Source organism: Myotis yumanensis, unplaced genomic scaffold, assembly GCF_028538775.1.
Source record: "Myotis yumanensis isolate MYYU_CA2020_CCGP unplaced genomic scaffold, mMyoYum1.0.hap1 SCAF_23, whole genome shotgun sequence".
Lineage (NCBI taxonomy): Eukaryota > Metazoa > Chordata > Mammalia > Chiroptera > Vespertilionidae > Myotis > Myotis yumanensis.
In genome coordinates, this window is record NW_027223774.1 from 11,650,337 (window position 1) to 11,667,576 (window position 17,240).

At 49.5% G+C, this 17,240-nt stretch overlaps 1 protein-coding gene across 1 annotated transcript in view; it reads right to left on the minus strand.

Annotated features, from left to right (window-relative positions):
- Positions 1 to 1,458: 1,458 nt before the first annotated feature.
- Positions 1,459 to 17,240, minus strand: part of HIF3A (hypoxia inducible factor 3 subunit alpha) — a 33,856-nt gene continuing 18,074 nt past the window's right edge. Inside the window, 4 exon segments of the mRNA XM_070402576.1 lie at positions 1,459 to 5,183; positions 9,607 to 9,685; positions 12,813 to 12,930; positions 14,696 to 14,964. Of these exon segments, the coding sequence (XP_070258677.1) occupies positions 5,086 to 5,183; positions 9,607 to 9,685; positions 12,813 to 12,930; positions 14,696 to 14,964 (564 nt within the window). The 3' untranslated portion in view covers positions 1,459 to 5,085.

Here is a 17,240-nt window from a genome sequence, read left to right on the forward strand (position 1 = left end):
AGATCATACAACAAGGAAGTGGCAGAGCCGGGCCTTGAACCTGTCCCACCTGACTCCTGGGCTCTGAATTCCCACTCTGCTGCTCCAGAGCCCACCTTGCAGGATAGAATTTGTTATGTTTTATTAATCTTCACAAGAGGATATTTTTTCCATTGCTTTTCAGAGAGAGAGGAAGGAAGGTAGAGAGGGAAAGAGAAGCATCAATGTGAGACACATCGACTGGCTGCTTTCTGCAGGCGCCCTGACCTGGGGTGGGGAGCATACCAGCAACCCAGGTGCCTGCTCGTGACAGGGAGTCGAACCCACAACCCTTGGGTGTGTGGACCGATGCTCTAACCTCTTACACCACCAGCCAGAGCAATTTTTGAGAATCTTTTGGTGTCTGTGTGGGAAGGCTGCCATGATGGACATAAATTCTGGACTCAAGTCCAGCTCAGCCCTTCCCGGCTTTGTGACCTTGGGCAGATGATCACCCTCTCTAAACCTCAGTCTTACCCTCTGTAAAATGGAGATGACAATCATGCCTGTTGTGGAGTTTTAGAGGAGAGTCTGATAAGATCACATGAGTAATGTTTGGCAGAGGGCCTGACACAGCGTCAGTACTTTTTACATTCACTCCATTGTAAATATTCAGAGTGGGACAGAGTACTAGAGCTGTGATGGGGACTGGCGCACTGTCAGGAGGCTGTGGGAGGATCTCGCCCAGCTGGGACAAGCAGGGAGGACTTTCTGGAGGAGGGGATGTCTGAGCCTGCAGCTAAAGTATGAGGAAATAAACAAGGGAAGAGGGGGGTAGGGCGAAAGCTGTTTAAGGCAGAGGGAGCAGCCAATGCCAAGTCTTGAAAGTGGTTTTTATCCTTTTAAAATATTCCTATGTTGCCCTGACCAGTTTGGCTCAGTGGATAGAGCGTCGGCCTGTGGACGGGGGGTGGGGTGGGGTGGGGTGGGGGTCCCAGGTTCGATTCCAGTCAAGGGCATGTACCTTGGTTGTGGGCACATCCCCAGTAGGGGGTGTGCAGGAGGCAGCTGATTGACGTTTTGCTCTCATCGATGTTTCTAGCTCTCTATCCCTCTCCCTTCCTCTCTGTAAAAAAACATATATATATATATATATATATATAAAATATTCCTATGTGGAACACCGGAGAGAGTGATAAGAGACAGGACAGAAGAGGCACAGCCTGTCTGCACATGAATCTATAGACAAGCAATCTCTCTCACACACACACAACTACAGAGAATCATGTCAGACAGAATTATAGTGTCAAACAGTTCTGTGCATGTATACAGAACCTCAACACCACACACACACACACGAACCAACAAATAAACAAAAAGCAAACAAATCACAATACTCACACACTCAGGAACACAGGAACCCAAAGTAACTAGAAACACATCAGGCAGAAGTATTCCACTCACTAACACATACATGTAGAAGGAATTACAATGCCCTCCTCACCCAAATTCATAGAATTCTGTCGCAAAGACACATATATACAGCATGACAACATCACCAGACACGTTACATAGGCCCACATAGGAACAGAGTCACATACATACATACGAAATCACAAAGTGACGTGGACACCTGTCACCCAGGGCAACCACGCCCCCTAAAGTAAACTCCACAGATGAGTCAACACACAGAGTTCTGGTGCCTTCCAAGGCGAGGTCTTTATGGTGGTATGGAGATTAGTGGGTTTCAGAGCCAGTTGGCCGGGCCAGTCCCTTCCCGTCCCCCAGCCTAGCACAGTTCTATTTATTGAGGGCCCTGTGGGAGGGAGCGGGGAGGGAGACCCTTCTCCCCCTATAGCACCAATCTGGACAGGCAATTCCCTGAAAAACAGAAAGCACAAAGTGAAAAGTGCCCTTCCCAAAGGGGGTGAATTGGGCTGAGAGAGGAAGGCCTTTCCCGTGGAAGACCAAGAGTAGCACCAGCGTTGAAGGGGGTCTAGGGACACATGAGTGGTGGCAGAGAACTGAGGAGTCTTGGCCTCTCGCCCCACCTCGAGATGTATGGATAGGGCTGTGCGTGTGCCTGTGCGGCTGGGGAAGTCTGCTGGATTGTGAACCCCCCCCCCCCCCAAAGAGGGTGAGGGAGCCCTGGGTTCCCCACATACCTGGGGTGAAATAAAAGTAAATGCATATCTGGAGGGCTGAGGTGGGGAGCAGAGAAAATGTAAGGATATGAGATTGAGAATGGAAAGGTTTGAGCATGAAGTCCACGAGAAGAGAAACCTGGAGGATAGGGACCTTGAATGGGAAGACTTAAGAAAGAGAGTAGGGTCCTGGCCGGAGGGCTCAGTGGTTAGGGCATCAGCCAGGCACCTGAGGGGTTCTGGTTTCAGAGAGGGAGAGGGAGAGAGAGAGAGAAACATCAATGATGAGAGAGAATCACTGATGGGCTGCCTCCTGCATGCCCCACACCGGGGATCGAGCCCGCAACCTGGGAATCGAACTGTGACCTGGGTTATAGATTGATGCTCAACCACTGGGCCACACCAGCCAGACGGGTTCATGTGTGATTCCTGGTCAAGGGCAAGTTACCTGGGTTGCAGGTTTGCTCCCCGCCCCTGGTTGGGGCACGTGCAGGAGGTAACCAGTCAATGTGTCTCTCTCACATTGAGTCTCTCTCCCCTCTCCTCTGTCCCTCCCACTCTCTGAAAAGTCATGGAAGAAATATCCTCAGGCGAGGATTAAAAACAAGAAAGAGAGTAGGAATTGGGGCAAGTTGAGTGGAGTGAGAAGGCCAAAATAAAGTTAGGTGGTTGGAGTCTGGAATCAGGGAGTCAGGAGTTGTAAGATTCAGAACTAGAGGAATCTATAGGGTGAGGTTCAGATTCTAGAATCAGAAGCATTTGAAGGCTGAGTTCTAGAACCAGAAGAATTTGGATCTGAAACCAGAGGCAGTTGGCAGCTGTGAGACCTAGAACCAGAGGAATTTATAGAGTAAGGACTAATATTAGAAAAAGCCTGAAGACCAAGTTCTAGAGGGGTTTTGCAGTCGTATGATCTAGAATCAAGAGTTGGGTGTTGTAAGGTCTAGAACCGGAGAAATTTATAAGGCAAGTTCTATAATCAGAAGATGTTTGAAGGCTGGGTTCTAAACTCAGGGTAATTTGGAGTAACAAGATCTGGAGTGAGGGGAAATTAGAGACTGTCTAGGACCAAGGGACTATGGTATGAGGTCTGGAATCAGACACGTTTGAGGCCAAGTTCTAGAACCAGAGAAAAGGGAGACAATCAGATCTAGAATCAGAGGGCCCTGGAAATGGCAAGGTCTAGAGGTTGTGTGGTCTAGAACCAGTGAATGGTAGAGGTCATAAGATCTAGAATAAAAAAGAACTACAGCATGGTGTCCGGTTTTGGAGGTATTGGTTATAAGATCACGACATAGAGCCCAGCCAGCATGGCTCAGTGGTTGAATGTCCACCTATGAACCAGGAGGTCACGGTTCGATTCCCAATCAAGGCATATGCCCAGGTTGTGGGCTTGACTCCCAGTGTGGGGCATGCAGGAGGCAGCCAACCAATGACTCATCATTGATATTTCTATCTCTCCCTCTCCCTCTCTGAAATCAATACAAATATATATTTTAAAAAGACATAGAACTCACTTTTCTCCTTTTTGATGAGAAAAGCAAATCTTGAGTGTACAAAGTTTAAAGGAATGGGCTGGGGATCATGGGATTTAGAAATTAGAAAGTCTGGATTTGGAACCAGATGTGTTCCAGATTAGGACGAGTAGAGCCCATAGGAAGCATGGGGTTGTGGGGTCCAGAATCAGAGAAAACACTCGGTTGTAAGATCTGGAACCAGCAGGAATTGGAGAGAGTGACTTCTAGAACAAAGGAGTTTACAGGGAGAGGTCTAGAACCTGAGGAAGATACTGAGTTCTAGAACCAGAGGATACCGGTGATCAGAGGCTCTAGAGCAGCGGTTCTCAACCTGTGGGTCGCGACCCCTTTGGGGGTCGCCTAAATACATCCTGCATATCAGATATTTACATTACGATTCATAACAGTAGCAAAATTAGTTATGAAGCAGCAACGAAAATACTTTTATGAGGAATTGTATTAAAGGGTCGCGGCATTAGGAAGGTTGAGAACCACTGCTCTAGAGCCAGAGGGAGTTTGAGGGTGTGAGGACTAGAATCAGACAACTTGGGAGGCCATGGGGTATGAAAACAGAGTTGGAGGTAATGAAGTCCAGAATGGGAAAGAGCAGAAGACTGTGAGATCTAGAGTCAGAGGGGTTTGGAGGGTGCTAGGTCTACTCCAGACCATGCTGGAGGCTGTGCAGTCCAGAACCAGAAAGGTCTGAGGTTGCGCAGTCTGGAACCAAAGACAGTCTGAAGTTGTGTGGTCTAGAACTGGAGAAGGCTGGAGGTTGTATTGTCTGGAAGCAGAGGAAGTTGGAGGCTACATCTGGAGTAGAAGATTCAAGAGTAAAGTCAGTGTCCAGGCAAGGCAGGGGCAACAGAAGTCCAGAGTGGAGGAGGTAGCCGGGTAGGCAGAACTGGGTGGCTGCTTGGGAGGCTAAGGGCTCAATGAGAAGTCGCTGAGTGGGGGGAGGTCTGGCCCAGAGGCTCCCCTCCCCATTGACACCTGAGTGGGGGTGTGAAGATCAGAGTCCCACATTCTTATGGACTCCTGGCGATTCATAGCAATTAAAAACAGCATGAAAAACAAACATAGGAGCAATAATAAAAGAGAGATAGATGGGAAGAAATGTGATTGATTATGGTTATCAATACACCCCAGGGCCTAGAAACACAGATCCCAACCCCAGCCTCCCACCCCTAATTACCCAAAATGAAGCCAAGAGAGTTGGAGAAAGAAATGAGGTAACCAGTATTAAGAACCCCAAGGGAAGTCCTGAGAGACAGGAGGAAGGGGCCGGAGACCCCCTCCCAGAGGTCACTGAGCTGAGACCACCCCAAAGAGCCCCCGGATTGGGGAGGGGGACAGGGGTGACGACTGAGGTAGGCCCGAGGTGGGCAGGGGCCACTGTTCTTGGCTGCCAGCTTGGAGTGTGGTTGAGGTCCTTTCTGGGAAGAAGAGAGATGGGAAGAGGAGCTGGCTCAGTGGGCCTGGGTCAAGCTTGTCACTGGCTGGAAGTGGCTTTTGGGCTGGGTGGCGTCCTCATCCGGGTAGAGACAGAGCAGTGAAGGGGCCAGGCCTGTGGGGGGAAATAGAAGGTAAACCAGTGGGGAATTGTCACCCCCACCCATCGGCCCTTCTTGACAGTTAAAAGTGGGTGATGAGGCAGGCAGTCCTGGATTCAAGTAGCAGTGAAATCTTGGGCAAGTTCTGCTCTCAGGTGTGCAGGGTATTTAGGACAGTAGGTAAGGAGCCTGGAGCCAGACTCTACCTGAGTTTGAATCCAGGCTCTGCTGTTTACTTGCTGTGTGCCCTGGGGCAAGTGACTTGACCTCTCTGTGTCTCAGTTACCTCATCTGTAAAATGGGCCCATAACTGCCTCTCTCCCAAGGCCGTTGTGAGGAGTAAATGAGTGAATCCATGGGAAGTGCCCTGAACAATAACTGGTGCTGTTGCTACCTGGGAAACCGAGACACTTCTGTCTACCTTATTTATTGAACACTGTAGAAGACATGCCTCTATGATTCCCTTTCATAGAAAAGAAACAGCATGTGGCCAGTCGGTTACTGAATTTCCCCAGAACAAACAGGACGTGGGGGGTGGGGAGAGGGTGTGAGAGCTGTGCACGTGGCTGGTGGCACGTGTTCCAGGAAGATTCCCCTAGACCAGCGGTTCTCAACCTGTGGGTTGCGACCCCTTTGGCTGTCGAACTACCCGAAAGGGTCGCCTAAATACGTCCTGCATATCAGATATTTACATGACGATTCACAACAGTAGCACCATTACAGTTATGAAGTAGCAATGAGAATAATTTTATGGTTGGGGGTCACCACAACATGAGGAACTGTATTAAAGGGTTGCGGCATTAGGAAGGTTGAGAACCACTGCCCTAGACCAGGGGTCCTCAAATGTTTTAAACAGGGGACCAGTTCACTGTCCCTCAGACCGTTGGAGGGCCGGGCTATAGTTTAAAAAAAAAACTATGAACAAATTCCTATGCACACTGCACATATCTTATTTTGAAGTGAAAAAACAAAACGGGAACAAATACAATATTTGTATTTGCATGTGGCCCGCGGGCCGTAGTTTGAGGACCCCTGCCCTAGACGAAGGGAGGTGGAGACAGCTAGAAAAGGCCTCAGCCCATTTTTATTTTTATTTTTTAATAACCCAATAGGAGACCATAAGACCTAGGCGACGTTTGGGATAGGTTGTAAACTCCATAATACTCAGCCGAGGAGGGACTGGCGGAGGGACTCGCGCAATAGGATAAATATTGCCTGTGCCAGCGAATTCCAGTGTGCCTGCCACAAGGGACAGCCCTCGAGAGGGGAGTCTGTCATTTGAATTCGGACAGGTGAGCATTTTCTCGCAACACCTACTGTGTGCCAGGCAGTGGGGACACCGCAGTGAACGGGATGGATGAGACTCCATAACCTTGTGGGGCTGGCATTCCAGTTAGGGGAGTCGATTAGGTCATGTATGTAAATTTAGCACAGATCTTGGCAGAGTGAGTGTTAGATACATGTTAGCTCTTCCTTCACAAATATATACTGAGGATCTGCTCCGTGCCCAGCCACTGGCCAGCCTGCCCACACGGCAGTGACCAGGATGGGCCTGGCCCTTGCCTTCACCGGGCTCACACCCACAGGGAGAGGGAGAAGGCAGCCAATTACCAAATAGCTACACAGTCACCTAGGCCAGTGGTCGGCAAACTCATTAGTCCACAGAGCCAAATATCACCAGTACAGCGATTGAAATTTCTTTTGAGAGCCAAGTTTTTTAAACTTAAACCATATAGGTAGGTACATTGTTATTAACTTCATTAGGGTGCTCCTAAGATGGCCTTTGCTAAAAACGTCCTCAATCTGATTGAGGTCCGTTCGCTGAGGTCGACCCCTTCCAACTCTCCCATCCACACTCGTCTTGTATACTTGATTCGTCTATCTTTTGTCACCCACGTGCGATTTGTGGATGTGACTAGCACTAACCACTGCACATGAGACTGCTGACTGACTGGCTCACTCAACTCGTGCATGAATCGCGCCCGCCTCCCCCGGCGCTGCCTATCCCGCGGCCTGTCTGCGCCCTCCCGTCGCCCGACCGACCGACACCCCCCACTTGTTCTAATGCCACTTCTTCAAAATAGACTCGCTCAGGCCGAAAACCGACTTCTGCGCATGGGCCACGAAGTTTCAATCGCACTGTATGTGCGTACCCGCACGTGGTATTTTGTGGAAGAGCCACACTCAAGGGGCCAAAGAGCCACATGTGGCTCACGAGCCGAGGTTTGCCGACCACTGATCTATGTAAATATGAGCCCTGAGCTTAGGAAGTTGGGGGGAGGGCTTCATGGAAGGAGTAATATTTGATAGAGATCTCAAGGATGCAGTCAGTCCTAGCCTGTTTGGCTCAGTGGATAGAGCATTGGCCTTTGGACCTCAGGGTCCCAGGTTCGATTCTGGTCAAGGGCATGTACCTCGGTTGGAGGCTCCTCCCTCCAGGAGGCAACCAATCAATGTGTTTCTCTCACATTGATATTTCTCTCTGTCTTTCCCTCTCTTCCACTCTCTCTAAAAATCAATGGAAAAAAAAGAAGGAAAAATATCCTTAAGTGAGGTTTAAAAATAATAATAATTTTTTAAAAAAACTTAAAAATAAAGGTTGCAGTCATTAGGCAAAGAATAGATGGAAAAACATTTCAGGTACCCAGATCAGCACATGCAAAGGCCCTGAGGCAGCCTCCACAAGCAAGATGATTTAAAAGCCATTGCAGTGCCCTACAGAGGCCCTATGGAATCTGCCTTACCCCTCTCTCCCCTCCTCTCTGCTCCAGCACTCTGGTCTTATTTCCCCCAAATAAGACAGATGCACCCTCACCCCAGATCTTTGTATTCACTGTTCCCTCCATCTGGAATGCTCTACCCCCAGAAACTGTCACGGCTCACTCCCTCACCTCCGTCAGGTCTTTGCTCAAGCGTCACCTTCTGAGTCAGACCACGCCTAATCATAAAATTGAAATCCCCCCACCCCGGGACTCCCTGTCCCTTTGTATGCATTATTTTCTCCAGTAGCACTTCTTGTCTCCTGCACTCTTTACTGTGTTTGTTTCTTCATTCTGTGGAAGGAAAAAAAGGCCACATGCTGACCTGACTAGCTCAGGGAAGGCCTGCAGGGCAGTCTTGCAAACTTAGAGGCCTAAAGTAATCACAAAAGTGGTTACTGTTACGGTGGTTAGTCGTGTCCTAGGCCAGTATCTTCCCGGACAAGTTCAACCTTTACCTTAACTGAGCCTACTGTCTTTTTGCATCTATGATAACATATCGTAGGAATGTCAGGGTAACTTGTAACTTCCCTTTTTTCCAGACCTCTCAGGGCACAACCAAATGCCCTGGGTGCCAGAACAGACACCGCAAAGTCCTTCATTGTTATCACGTTAATTATTGACTGAGGTAAAAGAAGTAGGTGTCTGTCATTTTAATTTTTATCCAATCCCAGAGGTCCCCCCTCCTTGGCTTTCTCCTCCTCTCTAATCTATCACCAATGGATTTCATGTGACCCACTTATGTCTCCTTTGAATGTAATGTATAAAACAAGGTGAGAAACCACCATTCTCCAGAGCATTATGCCAATACGTTGAGATTTTGCTTCCTGGCAATGGTCAACAGGTTGGCTCAAATAACCTCACAAAAATTCTTGACAAGTTTGAATGTTTTTAGGTTAACAACTCTGAACCGTCTCCCTCCCTCACTAGAATGTCAGCTCTGCAAGGGCAGAGATGTCTATGTTTTGTTCACAGTGTGTCTCCAGCTCCTAGGACAGTGTCTGGCATTTCCTGTGTGTTCTATATATACGTTTGTTACGTGTATAAAAGGACAGAATGACTCTAAAGACAGCAACTGTGGCCGAAACAGAGGGTGTGAAGAAGCAGAGTGTGGTCTGAGATGAGGCAGCAGTCAGACCCCGGGGACTTGAGTCTCTCTGAAGGGCACTAGGGAGCCACGGAAGGCTTTAGAGCAGAGGCAGGCCAGGGTCAGATTCGTGCTTTGAAAAGACCTCTCTGGCTGATGCTGAGCTCTGGCTACTGGCAGTTGTGCCAGAGAGCAGTTTGTCTCGCACCCTGCACTCTGCAGAGGTGCCATGGAAGCAGTATGGCACCGAGGCAAGCGTTTCTTAAGCATTTACTATGAACAGGTCTCATGCTAAGCTTTCCCTGTGTCACGGGTCCTCAAGCATCTCCCTGAGGTAAGAACTATTACGATAGTTCCTAATTCACGGGGTGGGGGTGGAACAGAGACTCCAGAAGCAAAAATTGTTTCTCCTAACCACACAGCTGGTAATGACCAAGGTGTGACTTAGCCCCAAGGCGTAATCAGACACAGGCTTCAGGAGGTCTAGGCGTGGGGCTGGGCCCAGATTCCAAGCCTCCCTGGGGGGGGGAGGGGCTCCCCTCCCCTCCCAGAGGGGGCCCAGGGCATCTGCATAGCTAGGCTGCTACTCACCCAGGGGCTCATTCAATTCCAGGAGGTGGGTGCTGGGATCCTGCTGCCGTCCCGGGGCTGGTCCTGTCAGGAGGAAATTCTGCAGGGCAGAGACAAAACCAGCATCATGGAGATCAATATCCAAGGAGGCAGGACGGTGCAGTGGTTAGAGGCACTGGGGGGTTCAGTGGCTGCTCATCAGCTGTGTGACTTTGGGAAGTCACCGTCCCAGACACCCTCCGACTGTCCCTCCAGCCTCGTGCCCCGCCCTGTGCCCAGCAGACTCTGTGTATGGACTCCATCAGTGCGCAACTGCGCTCTGAGTGTTCCTGTTGGATTCATGGAATGGGAGGTGCCAGCAGGTGGGGGGAGGGAGAGGAGGGTGTTTTATCTTCTAGCTGCTGGGTCCTCGCTTGGCTGTGTCCCTCCACAGAAGGTTTCAGCTCTCATGAGGCAGAGTCCCCTTCTCCAAGATCCAGTTGTTAGGGGCAAGAATAGAATACTGGGGATGAGCCATGGTTATTAATCAAGCTCTGGTAACCATGATCGCCTTGTGTTGGTTAAAGAAAGGACGTTCTGACCTGGTTGGGAGTTGTACGCCCCCGGGACCTGGGAGTCAACCTTGGCATGCGGTCCCTTCTCATGGGAAGATTAACACCCTTGTTGCCCAAACAGTGGAGTCCCACCCCAACCGGCATAGGCTACTTCCCCAGGCCTGTAATCCCTGCCTCCCCACGTAATCCTTGTCCTACCCCAGTGGTCGGCAAACCGCAGCTCGCGAGCCACATGCGGCTCTTTGGCCCCTTGAGTGTGGCTCTTCCACAAAATACCACGTGCGGGCGTGCACGTACAGTGCGATTGAAACTTCGTGGCCCATGCGCAGAAGTCGGTTTTCGGAAAGGAGATAGATGAAACAAGTATACAAGACGAGTGTGGATGGGAGAGTTGGAAGGGGTCGGCCTCAGAGAACGTACCTCAATCAGATGAAGGACGTTTTTAGCAAAGGCCAGCTTAGGAGCACCCTAATGAAGTTAATAACAATGTACCTACCTATATAGTTTCAGTTTAAAAAATGTGGCTCTCAAAAGAAATTTCAATCGTTGTACTGGTGATATTTGGCTTTGTGGACTAATGAGTTTGCTGACCACTGTCCTACCCTACATAAGCAGCTGGGCTATGGGGGGCTGCGGAGCAGATTTTGTGGATGGCCTGCTGCTCTCTCACGCTGCTGGCAGGATTGCAATAAATGCTCATATATGATTCAACCCTGTCTCTGCTGAACTGGCTCAAGTAGTGACAGGCAGCTCAGACCCATTGATTGTCTGGTTACACAGTGACCTCCCCTGCTCTCTGCCTTCAGGCGAGGGGTGGTGCCAGCTCCCCACACTGCGGGCCGGGGGCGCTGCACCAGGCCTTGTTGATTCCTCACACGCTGCCCACACCATTGCCAACAGTCCTGTGAAATTCTCCTCAACACCCCCTGTGAGGGTGCTGTTTTTTGCTCAGACTCTGACAGATGCAGTTACCTAAACTCGCCATTGTAAGTGTGGGCGATGATGGTGATATTTCAAGAATGGTCGTGGGGATTGAATAATTTAATCATACAAGGAATTAGTGCAGTCGGTGTCTGGCACGTGGAAGACACTCATAAATACACTGAGTGGCCAGATTATTATGACCACCCCATCAGTACAATGAAGTGAATTAGTTATGCAAATAATCTATATATATAAAAGTCTAAGCGACCGTTCTACTGTTCGACCGGTAGCTATAACACGCACCAACCACCAGGGGGCAGACACTCAATGCATAGGCATGGAAACATGGAACAGACTGATGAATCTTAGATGGAAAAGGGTAGGGGGGAGGGCAGGAAGAGATTAACTAAAGATCTTATATGCATAGTAGAGGCCCAGTGCACGGATTCATGCACCAATGGGGTTCCTCGGTCTGGCCTGTGGGGGTCAGGCCAAATCCATGCACTGAGCCTCTGACGTCCCCTGAGGGGTCCCGGATGCGAGAGGGCGCAGGCCAGACTGAGGGACCGCACCAGTGCACGAATCCGTGCACCGGGTCTCTAGTAAAAATAATAAAACCTTGAGAGTATTTGCTTAGGAAGTTTTCAATATTCAGTATTTTTGGAAGTGTCAATGAAGTACTGATGGGGTGGTCATAATAATCTGGCTGGTCATCATTATGTGGCCACTCAGTGTATAAGCTACTGATATTATCCATCACACCCCTTCATGTTCAAACAGCCCTGTTGGGTGAGGAGCCTGAGAGCTCTTCTGTGGGTAGTAGGGAACCATGGAAAGTCCTGGGGGAGGCCTTGTGGAAGTCACACGGTCTCGGCTGGTTTTTAGAAAGGGTTGCTGTTGTGCAGAATTGACAACCAGGGCAAGACGAGGCAGGGAGAATGCAGGGGAAGGGATGCTGTTCTAGTTTGCTTTGCTTTTCTATCCCATTTATCTGTCGCACGCTGAGGAACAGTGAAGGGCCTGGTTTCGTTTGCTTCTCAGGGCAGTCCTGTGAGATGTAACTCTCCCACTTTCCAGATGAGGAAACTGAGGCTCAGTTTGGGGACATCACCTGCCCAAGGCCTCAGTCACTAGGTGGGCTGACCGGAACCCAGTCAGACTCTACTGTCTGTACTCTTTTTTTTTTTTTTTTTTAATATATTTTATTGATTTTTTTTTTTTTTTTACAGAGAGGAAGGGAGAGAGACAGAGAGCTAGAAACATCGATGAGAGAGAAACATCGATCAGCTGCCTCCTGCACATCTCCCACCGGGGATGTGCCCGCAACCCAGGTACATGCCCTTGACCGGAATCGAACCCGGGACCCTTCAGTCCGCAGGCCGACGCTCTATCCACTGAACCAAACCGGTTTCGGCTACTGTCTGTACTCTTAACACTACACGAATCACCCAAGGCCAAACCTGTTCTAGGTTTGAAAGGGGACCCACAGGAGCAGATACTGACCCTTGTCATTTCCCCCTTCCCCTGCTTAAATGTCTTCTTAATACTTCCGACTAACTTACATACATTTCCAAAGCCCTTTCTTACCCCTTACCTGAGCTAAAATATCAAGGTCCTAGCTCCAGCTGGGTTACCAACCTTCTATCTGACTGTCAGCCCTGTCCCCTCTGGTTCTCCCATCCATAGAAGAGTAAGCTTAAGCCTGCTGGGTTCTGAGGGCCAGAGAACCCCACACATCCCCACACATACCAGGCTGAGAGGAGGCAGTAGGAAGTTTTCGGGTCTTAGGCTGGGGGACCGTTTAGGGGGTCTCACCCCCAGCAGCTCTGCCCCCTCAGTCTCATCCTCTGAGCTCCGGGCCAGGGTCCTGGAGGAAAAGAGGCAGGAATCTCAGAACACAGCAAACATGGGGCAGGTGTGGGCACTGGTGTGAGTAGATGATGAGTATTTATTCACTCCCCCAAGCACCTATTTATCTACTCATCCATCCACCTGTCCATCCATCCATCCACCCATCCAGCCATCCACCACTCTATCTTCCCATTCATCTATCCAATGATCCATCGCCCACCCATACAACCTCCATCTATCTATCCTTTCATTCATTCACGTATCTATCCACTCACTCACCCACTTACCATCCATCTATCATCTATCTATCCCTCCACCTACTATATTCATTAATTTACTACCTTCCTCATTTTAAAAAGTTTTTTTAAAACATATTTTTATTGATTTCAGAGAGGAAGGGAGAGAGAGAGAAACATCAATGATGAGAGAGAATCATCGATCAGCTAGCTGCCTCCTGCGCGCCCCACACTGGGGACCGAGCCCACACTGGGGACCGAGCGGTTGGGCATATGTCCCTACCGGGAATTGAACAGTCGACTCCCTGGTTCACAGGTCAACACTAAACCACTGAGCTACGCCGACTGGGCTTAACAAGTTTTTATTAGGCACCAACTGTATACCCAGTGTCAAGCTGGGAGCCTTGGGGAATACTGAGATGTATGCATAAAAGCTTCACATGGACAGTGGAGACCACTCTGGAGACTAAATGGGCATGTGCCCACAAGTTGGCGAGCAAAAGCTTAAGTATTAGGAATCTAACATCTTTGGAAGAGGGACACGGACCCTCTGACATCATATGCAAAGTGTGTGTCTCTATGTGTAGGTCAATTTTCTTGGGAAAGAGTCCATAGCTTTCAATAGATTCTCAAAGGTATTGGAAACTTAGTTCCAGCCGAAACCGGTTTGGCTCAGTGGATAGAGCGTCGGCCTGCGGACTGAAAGGTCCCAGGTTCGATTCCGGTCAAGGGCATGTACCTTGGTTGCGGGCACATCCCCAGTAGGAGATGTGCAGGAGGCAGCTGATCGATGTTTCTCTCTCATCGATGTTTCTAACTCTCTATCCCTCTCCCTTCCTCTCTGTAAAAAAATCAATAAAATATATTAAAAAAAAAAAAAAAAGAAACTTAGTTCCAGACAGTGTCTCTGACATTGTGGCAAGTCCTCTTAACTATGACAAAAACCGTCAGTAGGCCAGATATAAATATGTCCCAACGGAGGGGGCCTGGCTGACGGGTGGGATTGGATGACCAGTGGTTCTTAACCTTCCTAATGCCGCGACCCTTTAATACAGTTCCTCATGTTGTGGTGACCCCCAACCATAAAATTATTTTCGTTGCTACTTCAAAACTGTAATTTTGCTACTGTTATGAATCGTCATGTAAATATCTGATAGGCAGGATGTATTTTCATTGTTACAAATTGAACATAAAGCATAGTGATTAATCACAAAAACAATATGTAATTATATATGTGTTTTCCAATGGTCTTAGGCGACCCCTGTGAAGGGGTCGTTCGACCCCCAAAGGGGTCGTGACCCACAGGTTGAGAACCGCTGGATTAGATGGTGAGCACAGTGAAGTGCATTCCAGAAGGAGGGCGAGGCCTAGGCAAAGACATAGAGGGTGGGACAAACATGCCATGCGGGGCACACTGTGGGTATGGCCTGGGCAGGTCAGTGTGGGAGGGATGATGAGAATGAGGCTGGAGTAGGAGGCAGGAGCAAGACAGGGGGTCAGGGACCCTCCACACTCCCTTGGTATCCCTCCTCTACTGTGGCTCACCTCTTCCGAGCCCCAGCCATGGATGGGGCGGAGGTGTCCCTTCTGGAAGGGCTGGAGCAGCTCAGCCGGGGGTCACTCCCCCAGCGGGGCAGCAGGGAGGGCTCAGGAGTTGGGGGAGACAGGCCGTGGAAGCTCCGAGCGCGAGGCCGGGGGGCAACCCCCAGAGGTCGGTGGTAGAGCCTGGGCAGGTGCTCACTGGAGTTGAGCTGGAAGTCATCATCCATGGAGATGTAGGGGGCCAGCATCTCCAAATCCAGGGCATCGCCGTCCTGCGGAGGGCAGGAGAGAGGTGAAAGCATGAGCCTTGGCCTCGGACGGGCCTGGGCTCGTGTCCCAGCTCCCCCACTTCGGAGTTCTGTGCCTGCGTTCCAAGCTTCAGGCTTCCCATCTGTAAAATGGGTAGAAGGACTGTGGTAACCAGTCGCCAACATGGCCCCCAAGGATCCTCTCGTCTGGGTACTCACGCCTTCGTGTAGTCCCCTAGTACAGTGACTAGGGTTGCCCTGGGAACAATAGGTTATTGACGAGATGATGGTGTGTGACTTCCAACATCTACACTAAGAAAAGAGAAAGATGCACATTGACCATACCTTTGCGACACCCACCAGCCAATTAGGAGTGAGTATGCAAATTAATCCAACAAAGATGGCGGGTTAATTTGCGTACGCAGGTGCTGAGTGGCCGGTGCTGGGGCAGGAGGCTTGCGTCGTTCCCATGACGCAGGCGTTCTGCACCGCCCCAGCCCCTCCTGGCCTCTGGGCAGCGTGGGAAGGCGGAAAGGCGGCTCAGGCCAGAGCAAAGGTGGTGCCGGCAGCCAGGGGAAGGAAGGCCCATTCTTGCATGAATCTTCGTGCATCGGGCCTCTAGTTAGGTTATAAAGACACCATGGCTTTTGTTGCACTCTCTTTCTCGGATCACTTGCTCTGGGGAAAGCCACGTCGTGAGCAGCCCTATGGAGAGGCTCACGTGGCAAAAAACAGATCCCTTGCCAACAGCCAGTGAGTGACCTTGGAAATGAATCATCTAGTCCAGTGGTCGGCAAACTCATTAGTCAACAGAGCCAAATATCAACAGTACAAGGATTGAAATTTCTTTTGAGAGCCAAATTTTTTAAACTTAAACTATATAGGTAGGTACACTGTTATTAACTTAATTAGGGTACTCCTAAGGCTTAGGAAGAGCCACGCTCAAGGGGCCAAAGAGCCGCATGTGGCTCGCGAGCCGCAGTTTGCCGACCACGGATCTAGTCTAGTCAAGCCTTCAGATGATTGCAACCCCGGATGACCTCTTGACTGCAATCTCGTGAGAGACCTGAGCCAAAGCCACCGAGCTAAGTGGCTTCCAGATTCCTGACCCTCAGAAATTATGTGAGGTAATACATGATTGCTGGTTTTTAAAAATATATATGTTGCCGAAACCGGTTTGGCTCAGTGGATAGAGCGTCGGCCTGTGGACTGAAAGGTCCCGGGTTCGATTCCGGTCAAGGGCATGTACCTGGGTTGTGGGCACATCCCCAGTAGATGTGCAGGAGGCAGCTGGTCGATGTTTCTCTCTCATCGATGTTTCTAACTCTCTATCCCTCTCCCTTCCTCTCTGTAAGAAATCAATAAAATATATTAAAAATAAAAAAAAATAAAAAATAAATATATAAATGTTTATTGGTTTCAGGGAGGAAGGGAGAGGGAGAGAAAGAGATAGAAACATGAATCATGAGAGAGAATCATCAATCAGCTGCCTCCTGCACACCCCCCACTGGGGATCGAGCCCACAATCCGGGCATGTACCCTGACCAGGAATTGAACCATGACCTCCTGGTTCATAGGCTGACGTTCAATCACTGAGCCATGCCGGCCCGGCACATAATTGCTTTTTTAAATGTCTAACTTATAAAGAAACTTATCCAGAAGTAGATTACAGGTAAGATTTTGGTACTAAGAGTGGAGCACTGCTGTAACAAAAGCCCACTGCCTGGGGAACCCTGGGGAGAAGACCTAGGTTGCCTTGAAAAAATGTTAGTAAAGAGCTAAACCTAGAGGAGCGTGCCAGGGCGGGCTTAAAGCAGTGGTTCTCAACCTGTGGGTCGCGACCCCTTTAGGGGACGAACAACCCTTTCACAGGGGTCGCCTCAGACCATCGGAAAACACATATATAATTACATATTGTTTTTGTGATTAATCACTATGCTTTAATTATGTCCAATTTGTAACAATAAAATTGGGGGTCACCACAACATGAGGAACTGTATTGAAGGGTCACGGCGTTAGGAAGGTTGAGAACCACTGGCTTAAAGGGAAGTGAGGAACATGTTCTTTGAACAGAGAAGAGGGGATTTTTGATGTGTAGTAGCTGAAAGTTTAGCAACACTGCCACCTGCAGTTGTGTGGAAAGCAAAAAAAAAAAAAATGCAACTAGTGACCTGGGTGATCTAGCTAAAGAGAGTTCTAGCCAGACTGACGAAGAAGCTGCCTGATTTCTTCTTGCTACTTGGAGTAGAAGGCAAGAGGAGAGAGAAGCCAAAGATAGAAATGTTGCCCTAGCCGGTTTG